The 18,423-nt window shown below is 37.1% G+C and overlaps 2 protein-coding genes and 1 long non-coding RNA gene across 3 annotated transcripts; 1 reads left to right on the top strand and 2 right to left on the bottom strand.

The window, feature by feature from the left end:
• Positions 1-2,871: 2,871 nt before the first annotated feature.
• On the bottom strand, positions 2,872-4,085 carry LOC145956078 (serine carboxypeptidase-like 19). The gene is made up of 5 exons (XM_083071638.1): positions 3,834-4,085; positions 3,570-3,725; positions 3,408-3,479; positions 3,103-3,218; positions 2,872-2,968 (listed from the first exon to the last, which is right to left on the bottom strand). Exons 1-5 carry the CDS (start codon positions 3,849-3,851, stop codon positions 2,872-2,874), a joined length of 459 nt encoding a protein of 152 aa, XP_082927764.1. The 5' UTR covers positions 3,852-4,085.
• Positions 4,086-5,058: 973 nt separating this feature from the next.
• Positions 5,059-6,845, bottom strand: LOC145955573 (uncharacterized). The gene is made up of 2 exons (XR_014432213.1): positions 5,969-6,845; positions 5,059-5,761 (listed from the first exon to the last, which is right to left on the bottom strand). It is a non-coding gene; the product is annotated as an uncharacterized LOC145955573 (long non-coding RNA).
• A 5,031-nt stretch (positions 6,846-11,876) lies between these two features.
• Positions 11,877-12,935, top strand: LOC145956077 (uncharacterized). The gene has a single exon (XM_083071637.1). The coding sequence runs from the start codon at positions 11,877-11,879 to the stop codon at positions 12,933-12,935; it is 1,059 nt and encodes a 352-aa protein (XP_082927763.1).
• Positions 12,936-18,423: the final 5,488 nt, after the last annotated feature.

The raw sequence follows: 18,423 nt of genomic DNA, 5'->3' as shown, positions 1-18,423 counted from the left end.
GAGCTCATTCAAGAGGTATTTCAGTTAATTTTCTTCTCTCTCTTTTATTTCTTATCTTTGATAAATATTGTTTATAATAAAAGCAATCATGTAGACATTTTAGGGTCAATTGTATAATTTAAATTTTAAGCATGTAAACAGTTATTAATAAAAAGGGGATTTAATATTTATATTATTATTGTTTATAACGCTAACTTCATCATAGGGTACCAATTGAGGGCGTTGTAGGGGTGCTTAATACCTTCCCTATACGTAATCGACCCCCAAACCCAATTCTGGTTATCAAGGCCATTATTGGATTTTTAAAAACCTTTTCTTTTTCCAATATTTTGAGTAAAACATTGGTGGCGACTCCGTGAACTCATTTTTCAAAACCATTAATTAAGGATTAGTCTGGTGTCCTGGCATTCCTTAATTGATGAGATCTTTAAAAGAATGTATAAACCATAGGTTCCAAGATCAAAAAATTTTGGGTTGCGACAATTGGAAGTGGCAGGAAAAGATTGTAGTTGACGTTCATCTCGTTGGGTGAAAATTTCAAAATCTACTAATTTGTCAAAAAGTTCATCAAACAATAAAGGAGTGTCTCTAGTACAAATTGAGGCTATGAATTCACAAAAAGATGGTCCAAGACCATTGAGAGTGGCAATGACAAGATCAAGTCATCGACAAGATGGTCGATAAGAGCAAGTTCATTTTCTATTAGTGGTATTGAATGCAAATAATCGTTGACACGGGAGGTGCCTTTGGTAATAGATGAAAAACGTTCTTTTAGAGACATTACATGAGTGCGAGACTTGTTCATATAGTGTTTGGTTAACCTCGTCCATGCAACAACAGAAGAAGTGATCGAGGTCATGACAAGTTGTGCATCAAGGCCACAGGAGTGAGAAACACATAGTGATCTTCACGTATCCAATGGTGTAGGCAGGGTTGACAATGATCGCATTTCCTTCACCAATAGTTGGAGGGATAAGGTTTGTCACCAATGATGTACTTGTAAAGATCATAGGCTAGTAAAAAATGAGTTATTTGAGTATGTCAATTGTGATGATTGTTAAAATTGAGTTTAATAGGAGATGTATGCAGTGGTGAGTTCTACAAGCACAATAGTAGTTAAGGAAGTTATGGGTGGATCGAGAAACAACAACGAATAGGCTAATTTGATACCATATAGAGAATAAAACAAAATAAAGTTTTCTTATTTCAAATATTTTCGGTACAATAGATATATGCATGGATAAATATCCAAAAGATACAAATAAGGCTTAATTGCAGTTTTGACCCCTCAGGTATTACAATTGTACAATTTTGATCCCTAAGGTTTTAATTAGATAATTTTAGTCCTTAAAGGATTGAAGTTGTGCAATTTTAGTCCTTCAATTTTTAATTGAACAATTTTAGTCCCTCAAATATCATAATTGTACGATTTTAATCTCTTCTATTAAAAATTTAATAATTTTAAAATTTTAATATATATATATATAATATTTAAAATTATACAATTATTTGCTTATTTAAGTTAACACATATTATAATTTTTGTTAATGTAGCAAATAATATAAAATTTATATATTATTAATATTTTAATATTGCTAATAAATTAATATCAATAATATTTTTAGTATATTTATAGATAAACTAATAATTTGATAAATATAACTTAGTATATATTAATATACTTTTACAAAAAATATAAATATATTAGATAAGATATGTATATTTCTAATTAATATACTTATATTTTTGTAAAAGTATAGTAATATATAATAAGTTACATTTATCAAATTATTAGTTTATCTATAAATATATTAATAATATTATAGATATTAATTTATTAGTAATATTATAAAAATAATAATATATAAATTTTATTTATTTAGGAATAATAAATATATATCATTTGATACATTAATGAAAATTATAATATATGTTAACTTGAATAGACAAATAATTGTATAATTTTAAAATATTGTATATATATATATATATTAAAATTATTAAATTTTTAATGAGAGACTAAAATCGTACAATTATGATATTTGAGGGACTAAAATTGCTCAATTAAAAATTGAAGGACTAAAATTGCACAATTACAATTTTTTAGGGACTAAAATTACCCAATTAAAATCTTAGAGATCAAAATTGCACAATTACAATACTTGAAAGATCAAAACTGCAATTAAGCCTATAAATAAATATCTTTAATATCTAAAAGATATGATAATATATTAATTATAATTATTTAAATAATTGGATCACAATATCTTAATTAATTGACCCAACAATTTCGCTGGACTGACAATTAGGAATAATATAGCAGTTTTATATGATTTTAGGAATTATGTAGAAATTTTATATAATTAGGTAAAATGGGATTGCAAGAAGGTGCATCTCCTTTTCGAGCATTAAATATGTCCCCTAAACTATATACCAATATAAGATCGTTTGGTATTTTCTCAATGCACATAAATTTTGGGTCAAACTCATGGTCACATATGCGAATTTTTTACGGAAGTGGAATTTTTTAAAAAAAATTTACCAAAATTCTGAGCTTCAATTTTTTTATTTTTTTTTTTGATCAGAATTCGATTTCCCGAGAACCAAATTCTGAGTAATTTTTAAATTTTTTTTTGTGGCCCAGATTGCGCGAATCTTGGAACTAGAACGACCCGTTCTGGAAGCAGAACGACCCATTTTTGAAGTAGAACAGCCCATTCTACTTGTACACGTAGACTTGGACCAACACATGCAGTGTACGAGTAAAGTCTGATTTTGATCCATGATCTGCTATGTAGTTTTGAATGTAAAAAAAGCAAACAATTATTATATAAAGGCTAAAGTTTAATGCCTACCCTGCAACTTGTCCTTCTATAGCCATGGCCTCCAATCTTCCACAATGGAGTAGTTTAGAGCCCTAATCCATGCTTGCGTCGATATGAAAGGAACAATTGCATCATGATCTCCGCTGTCAACAACAAAACACCGATTGCCTTGTGAAATCAGCTGGCTCCTGATAGCCACGAGATAGCTAAAAGAAAAAAAAAAAAAACAACAGTTTTCAGAAAACTAAAATTTAACTTAAGATGTGAAAATCTTCACCTGTATATTAATGAACGGTATCCTTTCGCACTAAGATTTACATGAATATCGAAGCTACTAGAGATCTGAAACTTAAAATCAGTTTTGTAACAGCGTTCCCATTTGCCTATAGTTCCCTGCAATATATATTAAGGTATGTACATTAATATGTGTATGATATCCATTAACTCTTAAGGCTACTTTGATCAATCTCTGACTCAAATTTCAACCCATTTAGAACTGAACATAGAATTAAGTATTTGTTGCTCATTGTGGTGTTGCATTACCAATCCGCTAAGCATAATGAAGTATATATTATACCAAACCTCTCGAGTATGCAGCGACTTGCGAACACTCTCATCATTGGCCCATTGAGCGGAAATGAAGTCACTAAAAATCTACAATAACGTAAAATGGAGAAAATCAAATTTGGAACATTGTGGACAAAAGATGTGTGAAAGAGTCTATACAAGATATGCAAAAGTTACATTGCAGCATAAGTTTGGCTCTCTCGTATAATAAGAATTAAGAGAGGCCTCAAACTTTTGATACAGATATCTCCTCCACGGAGCTTCATGTTTCTTAGGCAAATCAACTTTGCAGCAGTGTTCCAAAATGTTTCCTATATCAATTTCTGAAAGGCACTGAAGATAAGAAATAACAGTTTACTAATATGCTGAATAAACCGAACTGATCTGAATAGCAAGGGTAGAAAGAATTATCATAAGAAAAATGGGATGTTCATTACTTGCCTCTTCAAAGTAGTTCATATCTCTTAAACACAATTCGTTTCTGGAATCAATATCGATATACTCTCCTTTACAATTTCTCTGCAGTGACTGTCCAAAGACAGTAGATGACTAAGAATCATTGGCATTTCATTTTAACATTCTTTTAGTGAACAAGGATACTCAAATATTTTCATGCAAAATTTAAGTACAAACATATAAGCTGTCTTTACCAACTTTAGTAGAAAATACAACGTAAATAGCTTTATTAAACGTAAGTACAAACATATATTCACAATATCTGTAACACTCCCCCTCAAGCTAGAGCATATATATCATATGCACCAAGCTTGTTACAAATGTAATCAATCCGAGGTCCTTTAAGCGATTTTTGTGAACATATCTACTAACTAGTCACCGGAGGCAGCCGGAGGCAGCAGTCAGAGGCGGCGATCGGAGGCAGCGACCGAAAGTGGCGATCGGAGGCGACGACCACCTGAAGCGACGGTCGGAGTCAGCGACTGGAAGCGGTTGTAGGTGGCGACCGGAAGCGGCGGTCGGAGTTGGCGACCCGAAGCGGCGACCGGAAGTGGCGGTCGGAGTCGGCGATCGGAAGCGGCGGTCAGAGTCGGCGATCGGAAGCGGCGGTCGGAGTCGGCGACCAGAGGCGATGACTGGAGGCGGCGGTCGGAGTTGGCGACCGGAAGTGGCAGTCAAAGGTGGCAATCTGAAGCGGCAGTTGGAGGCGGCGACAGGAAGCGACCTGTGGCGGCGGTGTGACGACCCAAGGTGGTGGTCGGAGGTGACAACTGAAGGCAGCAACCAGAGGCGACGGTCGGCAACGTGGCAACTGGCGGCACGATGACCAGAGGCAGCGGTCAGCGGTGCGACGACCGGAGGTGGTAGCCGCCGGCGCAGCGGCCGACGACGGTTAGAGTGGGCGACCGGAAGCGGTGGTCAGCGGCCGGCGGTAGCCGGTGGTGGCAGCAAGGGCCTTTGCAAGAAGAGAGAAAAATATATTTTAAAAGAAAAGAACCTAAGCTCTAGATACCATGTTGTGATTCAGGAATTGTGTGTATTGTTGTACACATACTAATCTTATTTATAGAGTGAATACAATAAATGATAGAGATACTAATCTCTAATATTATGGAAACTAATCTAATCATATCCCTAATTGATAGTGAGGATAATAGCCCATAATATATGTATCCACAATATCTGTAATATATTCACAATATCTGTAACAATTTCATTTTTCTTTATACCGAGTTTCAAAAGTGACAGAACAAGACAGAAACGAATATAAGGAAGTAATTAAATAATTAATTTGAGTATAGTGAGTAAAAAAAATAAATTAATACTTCCTCTCTTGACTTGGAATTTCTGTTTTGCTAACTTCCACACACCGAATAAGAATCCAAATAATTAGTATATGAGTGTGAGAATATTAGTTAAAATGATTATGAAACATTTTCTACTACATTGTTATAATAAGTTGTAAAGACATTAGCTATTAATTGAATAACTGATTCATATTACCAATTAAACCTTTTAAAATTTCTTACCATTTGAAATTTCTTGAACAATACCAGGGGCAGGTATGCCAGAATATGAATCACCTCCGATGTAAAATTCATTTAAAAGAAATTTCGGGTGATCAATCAACCACTACAGAGATTACCATATAAAAAATTAAAGCTTACTAATAAAATGACCAAAATTATATAGCTTGTTTTCAGAATGGTTAGGAGATTGATTCTCCTAAAGTAAGCTATAAAGAAAGGAGAGAAAGAACGACTATGCACGAAATATGATGATAGTGAGTGTACCCTCCTAAGAAATTGATGGGTATGGTGAACTAATTTCCAGTCACTCCGTTGAGCAGTGAGATTTTTTGCATACGAGAAGCCAGACCCAAAAGGAAAATCTGCAAAAATAATGCTACATACCTTACAAAACAAAACATTTACATTAGTGGCACCACATCATCCTCCAGTAACAAAATATTAAACAAAATCATGTAACAAGTATTACTCTCTATACAGTTGTCTCAACACATTACAATCCCATGCTTAATAATTATTTTTATAAATTTTGTGTTTAACTTTAACAAACAAAATCAATGTCCATGAGGATGCATTCTGTAACCTATATACCTTAGTCCAGGACTGTGGCCTCAAGATCAAATTTGGCATGCTCCCATCATATGCCTCAGTTTGGAGTGCAAGTGGACCTATTTACACTCAATTGATGACAAAAGTCATTCAGTCTGGGAAAGTTATTAACTGAATCACTTTTTGTAGGATCAACTCAATTGTAGTGAAAAAGTAAACCAAACATGGGAAAATAGTGAAAACACAACAGTGGTGTCAATATTTTGCAGCAGAATGATTTCTGTCTGATGCAAATCTATGCCAAACTGGCTATATTATGGTATTTCAATTAGATAAAAAATAATAATAAGTTGACTTAAAATACAGATATTTCCACATCTATAACTCAAAACAAAATAACATTAGCTGAAGCAACTTGTAGCCTGAGTTCACATATGGCCATGTTATCAGCAGCGAAAAATGTGACTACTATGTACCAACTGGATACATGATAGTACGGTAGATAGAGCTGAACCAATTGAATGACTAGAGTTAAACAATTCTTTGAGTATCAAAATTGCTGAGTGGCCACAGGCCATTGGCCAGGATGTTCCTATCACATGTACACAACTGATTAACCACATTTTAGAAAATAAATGGAGCTAAGGTTTAAAGGTTCTCAATTCTCATGGGAAATACTTGTGCTGACTAATAGAGTATTAGGTAGCATTGCTTTATTTGTATGTTTTGTATTCTTTTGTAAGCTGAGTGGCTTTGCCACGTCAGCATATTAGTTTTGAGTGTGCCTTCCTTTGTAAGTTTGGTTTGTCTATATAATTCACTCTCTGTCATTTTTAGAGATGAATAGAAAATAATAACAGAAGAGAATTCATTTTAACTTTTCTCTCTCTCTGAAACTTTCACATGGTATCAGAGCTTCCTGAAGTCTCAGATGGCTTTCGATCCAAAACCTAATTCTTCCGCATCTCTTTCGTCACACTTTGCTTCTTTTTCGTTTCCGATTACAGAGAAATTATCAGATGACAATTATCTTGTCTGGCTTCAACAAATTGAACCTGTTCTTCGCACGCATAGATTGCATCGTTTTTGTGTATCACCAGAAATTCCGAGTCGCTATCTTACTGAAGAGGATCGTCTTGCTGATATTGAGAATCCTGCATTCGTAGCCTGGGAGTTGCAAGATCAACTTCTTCTTGCATGGCTTCAATCCTCGCTTTCGTCGTCGATTCTACCGAAAGTTATTGGATGTCGATATTCATGGCAACTTTGGGAGAAAGTTCATCATTATTTTCATTCAAAAACTAAAGCTCAAGCTCGACATTTACGTTCTGAGCTTCGAAATATCAAAAAAGGTGATCAATCAGTTTCACATGTTCTCACTCGCATCAAATCGATCTCTGATTCTCTTCTTTCAATTGGAGAAACTATTTCACCACAAGAGAAACTTGATGCGCTTCTTGATGGTTTACCTACTGAGTATGAATCTTTGGTTACATTAGTGAATAGCAAGCCTGAGTGGTTTGAATTTGATGATGTTGAATCCTTGCTTTTAGCTCAAGAATCTCGTGTTAATAAATAGAAGGACATTGTTGATTCTGTTTCCACTTTGAATTTAACACAATCCAAATTACCTGAATCAGCTTCTTTACAGAATGTGTTAGTATCAAATACTACACCTCAGGTAAATGTAACTGGTACTGCACCTCAATTTGCAAGTGATGGTTCTCAACACTCTCATGGATTTCAAGCAAGTCGAGGTGGTAGATTTGGTCGCAGAGGTGGTAGTGGTGGACGTTCAGGTAGAGGAAATATTCAGTGTCAAGTTTGCTACAAGTTTGGTCATGAGGCTTCCTACTGTTATCACAGATTTAATCCGGCTTATGCACCTAGTTATCCAAATTTTATGCCTCAACAATCAACCTTCATGCCTCAACAGATGAATTATACCTATCAGCCTTATCCTGTTGGCTTTATGAAGAATCATTTTCAATATGTTCGACCACAGCAGAATGTTACTTCTTCTGCTCCTGCCTCATCACCTCAAGCATTTGTTACTAATGTAATTCCTCCACAACAGTCACAAAACCGGCTTAACCAGTTTCAATTTAATCATAAAATCAAATCTGTTCAGTCTGATTGGGGTGGTGAATTTCGACCATTTACTCAGTTTTTAACCAGTTTGGGTATAACTCATAGATTAATCTGTCCTCATACACATCATCAAAATGGTGTTGTTGAAAGAAAGCATAGGCATATTGTTGAAATGGGATTAACTCTTCTCTCTCAAGCATCCTTGCCTATGAAATATTGGGATCATGCCTTTCACACTGCTGTATATCTTATTAACAGATTACCATCTTTATCTAACAACAAAACTGTTCCCTATCAGGTTTTGTATAGTAAAGATTTGGATTACACCTTTCTTAAGGTGTTTGGGTGTGCTTGTTATCCTTTACTCACACCATATAACACAAATAAACTTCACTTTCGGTCAACAGAGTGTGTCTTCCTGGGATACTCTTCTTCTCACAAGGGATATAAGTGTCTTGATACCAATGGTCGTTTGTTTATTTCCAAAGATGTTATTTTCAATGAGTAGCGTTTCCCATATCAACATCTCATACCATCTACTACATTTGTTTCAAACAGTTCCACTAATTTTCCACTTGGGGTTTTGTCCTCTAATGATGTTGCCTCTACTTCTACTTCAAATTCATCGTCTAGTTTGTCACCACTCTCTACTCCTACTTTACAACCATCAACCTCCAATGTTCATCCTATGCAAACTAGATCCAAGTCTGGAATTGTTAGACCTAAACTGCACCCCACACTTTTACTTACTACTACTGAACCTACATCTCTTAAACAAGCTTTATCATCTCCATCATGGAAAACTGCTATGTCTCTTGAATATGATGCTCTAATAAAAAATCAAACATGGACACTTGTTCCCTTACCTTCTAACCGTACTGTTGTTGGCTGCAAATGGGTTTATCATATAAAGGAAAATCAGGATGGAACTATCAATAAGTATAAAGCTCGCCTTGTAGCTAAAGGATTTCATCAAAAGTTTGGTTGTGACTATAGTGAAACTTTTTCACCTGTCATTAAACCAATTACTATTCGAGTTATCCTAACTCTTGATGTCACATATCATTGGCCTATTAAACAAGTTGATATCAACAATGCTTTCCTTAATGGATTTTTGGAAGAAGATGTTTATATGATGCAACCACCTGGCTTTGAGGTTTCAGATAAAACTCTTGTATGTAAGTTAAATAAAGCCATTTATGGCTTAAAGCAGGCTCCTCGCGCCTGGTATGATAGGCTGACTAAAACGTTACTTGGTTTTGGCTTTGTTCAAAGTCGTTGTGATCCCTCCTTACTTATTTACAAGCAGTCTCAAGTGTGCATTTATATGTTGATCTACGTTGATGATATAATTGTCACGGGAAATTCTCATTCTCTAGTGCAGTCTTTTATCTCAAAGCTGAATGGTGTTTTTGCTCTTAAGCAACTTGGTGACTTGGATTATTTTCTGGGTATTGAAGTCAAACGCACAAATTCAAGTTCTGTTATTCTTAATCAAGCTAAATACATCAGAGATCTTCTACAGCGAACTGATATGTATAATGCCAAGGGCATCTCTACTCCTCAACAAGCCAAACTTAAGCTTTCAAAGTATGGGTCTGATTATTTTGATGATCTTGTAGCTTACAGATCCATAGTTGGTGCTCTTCAATGTGTTACTATTACTCGGCCAGAAATTGGATATGCTGTTAATAAAGTGTGTCAATTTATGGCACAACCTCTTACTTCTCATTGGAGTGCTGTAAAACGTATTCTACGATATCTTCGTGGAACTGTTGATTTTGGCCTGCATTTTCAATCTGCTTCTGCTACTGCTCTTCTATCTTTGCAGGGTTTTTCAGATTTTGATTGGGCTTCTGACGTGGATGATAGACGCTCTACATCTGGGGCTTGTATATTTTTTGGTCCCAACCTTATTTCATGGTGGTCTAAGAAGCAAACTCTTGTAGCTCGCTCTACTGCTGAAGCTGAGTATCGCAGTTTAGCGTTGGCTACTTCTGAAATTTTATGGATTCAATCTTTGCTTAATGAATTACAAGTTCAGATTCCAACTCCAATTCATTACTGTGATAATCAGAGTACTATATCTCTCAGCCATAATCCATTTCTTCATTCCAGAACTAAGCATATGGAACTTGATATTTTCTTTGTTAGAGAAAAGGTTCTCAACAAATCTTTAATTGTCTCCTATGTGCCAACTCAAGCTCAAATTGCTGATATACTTACCAAGCCTCTCTCTAAAGTTCAATTCTGCAATTTTAGAGACAAACTCAAGGTTCTTGGTTCGTCCCAACCTGAGTTTGTGGGGGAGTAATAGAGTATTAGGTAGCATTGCTTTATTTGTATGTTTTGTATTCTTTTGTAAGCTGAGTGGCTTTGTCACGTCAGCATATTAGTTTTGAGTGTGCCTTCCTTTGTAAGTTTGGTTTGTCTATATAATTCATTCTCTGTCATTTTTAGAGATGAATAGAAAATAATAACAGAAGAGAATTCATTTTAACTTTTCTCTCTCTCTGAAACTTTCACACTGACAAAGACATCATGTTAGGTGTTGTGTGTATCATAAGAAGCTCTTAGACGGTTTATTTATTAATCTTATGTTATATGTTGGCGAGTTTCTGATGAAAGATCTTGGTGTAGTACAAATGTTATAACGTATTGGAAATCATAAGAAACAGAATTGTTGGGGCAATATCTCAATAACAGAGCAAATATGTTGACAAGGTGCTCGAGAATTTCAGAATAAATTAGTTTAAACCAGTTTGTACTCCTTTATCTGAAATTTTTTTTAAAGTTGTTGGGTCCATCACTGATTATGGCTTGGTATATGACAAGGGTAGGAGTAGGAGCATTTTTGGTTCAGCTTCTTTTGAACAATACAACCACTGTACCTTTTTATTTATTTATTTCTGTAAAAAAAATTGTTCAAATGATTACTATATTTAGTTATGCCTTTATCTCTATCCAATTTTTAAATATTTTCCATTTCATAAGAGAGAGAAATGATAACGGAAGTCATAGTAGGAAATTAAATTATTTTTTAACATAAATAAAGATATTGTTTTCCACATAAACAAACATATTAATTACTTTTCTCAATTAATGTGTTTTTTTCTTTGTCAGAAAGGGATTCCAAAACTTCAAATTTAAGAATCTGTGTAAAGTACTCTAACTCTAAACACTAAACCAATCTATCTATTTATAATATAAAAGTTGAGTTACTCTATATTACGTCGACACGTTAGTTTAAAATATCTCTAAATTGTTGTGATGTCATTCTATATTGCCATTGTCTATCTTATTTTGATATAATTGCATAACTACAAATCATGATATCTCTTTTCAAGGAACTCTATTTTCTTTATTTTATACAAATCTGTTAAAATGTGATACAAACTTCTAGAATAAGCTAGATCATTATAGAAAATACAAGATGTATGCTAGTAACTACTAGATGATACAAACTCTAGAATTATGTAGATAATTACATATAGATAGAAAACTCTAGAATAGATATTTCTAGAGTTTTCTACATAAAACATGAATGATGTGTTGAGGCCTATAAATATGCCATGTACTCAACATTCGTACCAAGCAACTAGTAAGTCATTTCCACTACTCAAATCTATTCCAACTATTCCTCTAAACTAGTTTTCCTCTTAACTAAGCCTATCATTATAAATTTGCCCCCCATTCCTTCTACTAATTAGATAAGTTTTTTCTATTTGATAATTCATAAACTAACAGTGGTACCAGAGCTACGTTCGATCATCTACTGGGGGTAGAAATATTACCCCACTACTTCCAAAAAAAAAATTCCCAATATTCTACCCACTTTCAAAAACACAAATTCTAATCCATGGCTAACACCATTCAACCATCATCTATCCCTATTCCCATTTTTAATGGTGAAAATTATGATTTTTGGAGTACAAAAATGAAGACATATTTCACCTTCCAAGATTTATGGGACACGATAGAAGAAGGATTTTCTACTCTAGAAGACACCTCAGCCCTTACTGCGGCTCAAAAAAAGGAGTTAAAAGAGAACAAACAAAAGAATTCAAAGGCGTTATTCATTTTGCAACAAGCTGTGACCAACACAATTTTTCCGAGAATAATGGGTGCAACAACAGCCAAAGAAGCATGGACTACGCTGCAGGAGGAGTTCGAAGGAAGTGAAAAGGTACGTGCTGTAAAATTACAAACTCTACGGTGTAACTTTGAATTGTTAAATATGAAGGAATCTGAGACCGTAAAGGACTACTATTCTAAGATAAAAGAAATAGTTAACCAAATGAGAGCGTACGGGAAAAATATTCTTGACAAGAAAATTATGGAGAAAATTCTAATTAGTGTTCCCCGTAAATATGATCCAATCGTGACAACAATTGAGCAAACAAAAGATCTATCTACCTTATTAGTAACAGAGTTGATGGGGTCACTTGAAGCTTATGAGCAAAGGTTGAATAGGCATGATGAAGACTCAACTGAAAATGCCTTTCAATCAAAGCTCAAATTACGGTCTCAAAATAAAGATAAAAGGAATAATGGAGAAACTTCTAGAAATAAAGAGAATTCTAGAAACTTCTCTAGAAATTATCAAAATGAATATCCTCCATGCGGCATTTGCAAGAGGACAAATCATGCCAAGAAAGACTGTCGATATCGTGGAAAGCCACAATGCCGCCACTGCAAAAAATTTGGACATATGGAGAAGTATTGCCGCAACAAAAATAAGTATCAAGCAAACTTTGCTGAAGAGAAACATGGTGAGCAACATCTTTTCTATGCTAGCCAAGATTCCAATAGTGAAACAAGTGGAAGTTGGTACTTGGATAGTGGCTGCAGCAATCATATGGCCAAAGATGCAAGCATCTTCAAGGATATTGACGAATCCATCAAAGTGAAAGTCTGAATGGGGAACGACACTGTCGTTGAATCAAAAGGCAAAGGCACAGTTATGGTAGAGATGAAGAAAGGTATGAGATTTATTACTGGTGTTCTACTAGTTCCCAATCTTAAAGAAAATCTCTTGAGCATTGGCCAAATGATGGAGAGAAAGGTTATACTCTCCATTTCGAAGGAGACACATGTAAAATATATGATAATAAAAAACTAGAAATTGGCCGAGTAAAAATGGAGGAGAGGAATAGAAGTTTCCCTATAAGCCTGAGACAAGGCCCTAACATTGCCATGAAAGCAGAAGTAGACGACTCATGGCTGTGGCATTGAAGATTTGGCCACTTTAATACACATACCTTAAAGTTATTATATCAAAAAAATATGATGAGAGATCTCCCATGCCTAAAAGAGAATAGTGAAGCTTGTGAAGGATGTCTCCTTGGCAAGCAACATCGACTGTCGTTTTCAACAGGCAAAGCATGGAGAGCAAAGGACTTGTTGGATCTGATACAGATATATCTAGACCAATGCGGACGTCGTCACTCCATAACAACAGGTATTTCATTCTCTTCATAGATGATTTTTCTAGAATGACTTGGTTCTACTTTATAAAAGCAAAATCAGAAGTCTTTGGTATTTTCAAGAAGTTTAAGACCCTTGTCGAAAAGCAAAGTGGCAAACAAATAAAAGTACTTAGAAGTGATCGTGGCAAAGAATACACTTCCCATGAGTTTGATAAATTTTGCGAAGATGAAGGCATTGAGCGACAACTTACAGTTGCATATTCTCCACAACAAAATGGAGTATCTGAAAGGAAAAACCGCACAGTAATGGAGATGGCTAGATCAATGATCAAGGAGAAAGGATTACCAAACACGTTTTGGGCTGAAGCAGTTTATACTTCTGTCTACATACTTAATAGATGCCCAACTAAGGTAGTCCAAGATAAGACTCCGATTGAAGCTTGGAGCGGAATAAAACCATCAGCAAAGCACCTAAGGGTATTTGGATCTATTTGCTACATACACGTTCCAGAAGAGAAAAGGCACAAGCTAGAAGACAAGACAGTACGAGGTATCTTCCTTGGATATAGCAAACAGTCAAAAGGCTACCAAGTCTACAACTTACAAACCAAGAAGCTAATTATTAGCTGAGATGTTGAAGTTGATGAAAATGCGGCTTGGAATTGGAATGATGAGAAAGTAGAGAAAAACATTCTTATCTCAATTCAACAACCAGAAGAAGAAACTATAGAAGTCCCAGGTGAGCCTCATTCTCCTCCACAACAACAAACTCCATCACCAGAGTCTACTCCAAGACGAGTTAGATCCTTGGAGGATATATATGAAACCTGCAACTTGGCCATACTTGAACTTGAAAGCTTTGAAGCAGCATCAAAGCAACAAGTATGGGTCAAGGCTATGGAAGAAGAGATAAAAATGATTGAGAAAAATAACACATGGGATCTAGTAGACTATCCAAAAGACCAAGATATCATCGGGGTAAAATGGATTTACAAGACAAAGCTCAATCCGGACGGCACCATACAAAAGCACAAGGCAAGGTTGGTAGCTAAGGGCTATTCACAACAACCTGGAGTCAACTACAACGAGACATTTGCCCCAGTAGCACACCTAGATACAATTAGAGCTCTAATAGCTCTTGCGGCAGAAAAAGGATGGAATATCTTCCAGTTAGATGTCAAGTCCGCTTTTCTCAATGGAGTACTGTAGACCCCTAAAATTGTTCAGGTCGGAAATAAAGCTCGAAGACTCTCAAAGACCGAAGGAAAGTCAGCCGGAAGGACTCCTGGAAGACCCTAGGATGATTCTTTGTAGGTCTAGAAGTCTTAGAGTAGCTTAGAATAAGGGTGTGTGAGGATTGGAGCCCAATACGCCCTCCCAGAGGTTCAGTACGGCCGTACTGAGCCATTTGAACTACAATACGGCCGTAGTGAAATCAATACGGCCGTACTGAAGTTTTTGAACTTCAGTACGGCCGTACCAAATTCAATACGGCCGTACTGTAGTTCAAAATGGCTCAGTACGGGCCGTAGTGAAATCAATACGGCCGTACTGAAGTTTTTGAACTTCAGTACGGCCGTACCAAATTCAATACGGCCGTACTGTAGTTCAAAAACCCAGTACGAGCCGTATTGACCTCCCAGGCCGTATTGCGCCTCAATCCTATAAATAGGACGTCATTTGCACGTCCTCCCAGACTTTTGACACATTCCTCAACCCTCCTGCTGAGTATTCTTGGGTTTTTGAGCTATTCTCTGCCCTAGATATCTCTCCGGGAGCCGATCCGACGAAGTTCTTGAGTCATGAGCCATTAGCTTGAGATTCGAACAAGTCGAAGGGAAATCTCTTTGATTTCCATAGTAAAAATTATCTTTAGGGGAAAGGAGCGAGCGGACGTGTAGTGGGAAGGAGCGCCAAAAAACCTCCTAAACTTCGTTTTGAATATATAAAAGCCCGCTTCGAAGGTTTCTTTCCAAATCCTTTCTTTTACTGCTCTTATTTATTGCTTTTTGATTATTGCATTGCATGTTTAGAGCTTTCGTCATGTAAATATTTTATCTATAATCGTTTCTAATAAATAGGGGTAATTTAGTAACTTTACACTATTATTTATGAAATAATCCGTCATAGGGAACCCGAAAGGGGCGTTGTGGGGTGCTAACACCTTCCTCGCACGTAACCGACTCCCTTACCCGACTCTGGTTGTAATGGCCAAAGTTGATTTACAAAAATCAATTGCCTTATATCTTTTTCCAATGTTTTGAGTAAAATATTGGTGGCGACTCCAAGAACCCTTCTTTTTACGAAAACCGCTAATCCATGGAGGGTCCCGTTTGGGATTAACATAGGTTGGTGAGAATCATTTAATAAATATTGTTAGTTCGATGAGGTCTCAGTTTGAGAATAAGTCGCTCTAACAATCCATCATTTTTCCAAACTTTAAAAAGAGTCCAACCATCGTCGCGAATGCCAGTGTCCGTTTCGGCGGGTGGCGACAGATGGCGACTCCACTAGGGAAGCCTCGAGAGTCAGTCTCATTTAGTGATGGATTATTTCTAAAATAATAGTTTAAAATTACTTCGTTACCCCTCGCTTGTATGATAACATGTTTTACCTAGTTGGCTTTAATAACTGTTGGATGTTTAAATTTCCGCAATCGTTTGAAATATAAACTGCACACGAACCTTTGCACACAACAGTTCCCTCTATACCCGGGGGCATGAGTGGAAAGCCATAGGGAGTGGATGTTAGTACGGCCGGTTGTCGAATGGGTCTATAGGTGCCCGTAGACCGCTGTCGGAAAACATCACTCAAGGTGAAAACCATGAACTCGAGTCCGACAGTGCGTTGGAGCTTTCCATCGACTTACGACGAGAGGAATTGGGTCCCTATAATGGGGGCACCTTGGGGGCCTTGGACCGGTGAGAACAGTTAGAACCTCCTTGAATATGCACTTTTCTGCAGGATACCCCTACCTCGTGATTCGCTCGTGACTGTTCGTGGATGAGTGAATTGTTTGTGCATTGTTTATGTGACATTGTTTGAGCATACATTGCATTCTTTAAACATACAACATTCCCTTTTAAAATAAGAATAAATAGGAATAAGAATCTTCCATTACATGGTGTTAACATCTATCTTCATCACATTCATGTAGGTAGTTTCCATTTTCACCCCAAAAAATACAAAAAATACCCAAAAAAAAAAAAAAATATTTATCCAAACCAAGCAATATCATGCATCATCTTAGGAGCATCCCGAAAACATGATAATGCTTAGTTGAATAAACACAATGCATGCATATTCAACACCATCATCTCATATCATGCATTTTTATCGTAGATCATGGAGGGATCTAGGGGAATGCAAGGGCAGTTGAAGAAAGTGGACTTCTTATTATACCGTGCTGAGAGGTTGGATCACCTCTGTTCTTTGATGCCACGTGAGGCTCGTGTTGAGTTCGAGAAATCATATGGACGGTCCTCGATTTGATGAAGATATGTGTGGATCCGGCCTTTCTGAGAGCATTGGTTCACTTTTGGAGTCCCGATCTGCATTGCTTCGAGTTCCCCCAGTTTGACTTAGTTCCTACTCTCGAGGAGTACGAGCTCATGCTGCGATGGCCCAAATCAGCAGGGGTCTATGTCTTTCATGGTAATTATGTGGCCGTGGAGAGGGTCGCTACTCAAGTCAAACTACCATCACGATCATCTGTCTTAGTGGGGAACGACAGTATCAAAGGTTGGAAGCTCGCTATGATCGAGGATCACCTTTCTTCCTTAGCTGGTGAGGGAGATTGGTCAGCTTTCAACAAGACTCTAGCGTTAGCTGTGTTTGGGACAATCCTATTCCCCTTTCACGCTAACACAGTGGACCATGCCGCTATGGATGCTTTCTTCGCATGGGACGTGCACATGAAGAGTCCCGTGCTTGCCATTCTTGCAGACACCTTGCTTTTTGTCAACATGTCTCAGCAGAAGCAAGGGAAGATTATCCGATGTTGCACCTCCTTATTATATGTGTGGAGCATCACACACTTCTATGCCTCTAGTCACATGGGGACTTTGCCCGATCCGTTGAGGAATTTTTCAAAGATCCCCATATGCCGTCGTTATGCTTCCGAATGGAAGGAAGAGATGGAACAGTGGAGCATTGAGCACTTCACATGGGTTTGTCCTTGGTTCCGTCCGAGCAATGTATTGATGAGATGCGGCAGTGACCCAAGCATACCCTTGATGGGCCTCAGAGGTTGCATAGCTTATTCACCTAGATTGGCTATGAGACAACTTATGAGGACTCAGATTGTTCCTACCAAAGAGGAGCTTGGAGGATTGTGTTTCTCCTTTGATTCCGAGCATCAGAGGGACATGCACGCTGTCATTAGAGCGTGGGAGAGACCAATCTACGAGGAAGATCGAGAGCTTGGAAAGCCTCGGGTATCCGTCTCCACCGACTACGAGATTTGGAGGAGCGAGAGGGGGGTGCCCCAACCATCCACCTCTTGCGCAACCGCAGTCACAAGGAGGGTGCTACAAGAACAAGTCGATGCCTTGACCAAGAAGCTGGAAATCATGGGAGCTCAGATGAGAGTTCTTGAAGAGAAAAACGAAGAATCCAGTTTCGCCATTGACGGTCTACAAAGGCAGTGCAAGAAAAAAGACCATGAGATAGAGCGGCTCAAGGACGAGTGTGCTAACCTTAATGAGAAGGCTACTCGGGCATCCAAAATGCCAAAGGTTGAACCGAGTAGTCAACTCCGAGATGTTGACGCAAAGATAGCACACCTTGAAGCCGAGTACGCAAGGCAGGCACAGTTGATCAAGTACATGCAGGATGACTTACTCTTGACTCGATCCAATGCGCAGCAATGGCGGGAAGTTGCTCAACAACAAACCGCAAGCCTTTCCGATTTTCGCAAGAAGGAAAAGGAATGACTAGCACATATGGCTAAGCTCCAAGAGGAGAAGGATCGAGCCG

This window comes from Cajanus cajan, chromosome 3 (genome assembly GCF_000230855.2).
Source record: "Cajanus cajan strain Asha chromosome 3, NIPB_CcT2T_4, whole genome shotgun sequence".
Taxonomy (NCBI): domain Eukaryota; kingdom Viridiplantae; phylum Streptophyta; class Magnoliopsida; order Fabales; family Fabaceae; genus Cajanus; species Cajanus cajan.
The sequence above is the reverse complement of the archived record's forward strand: the minus strand, read 5'-3'. Positions and strand labels throughout refer to the sequence as shown.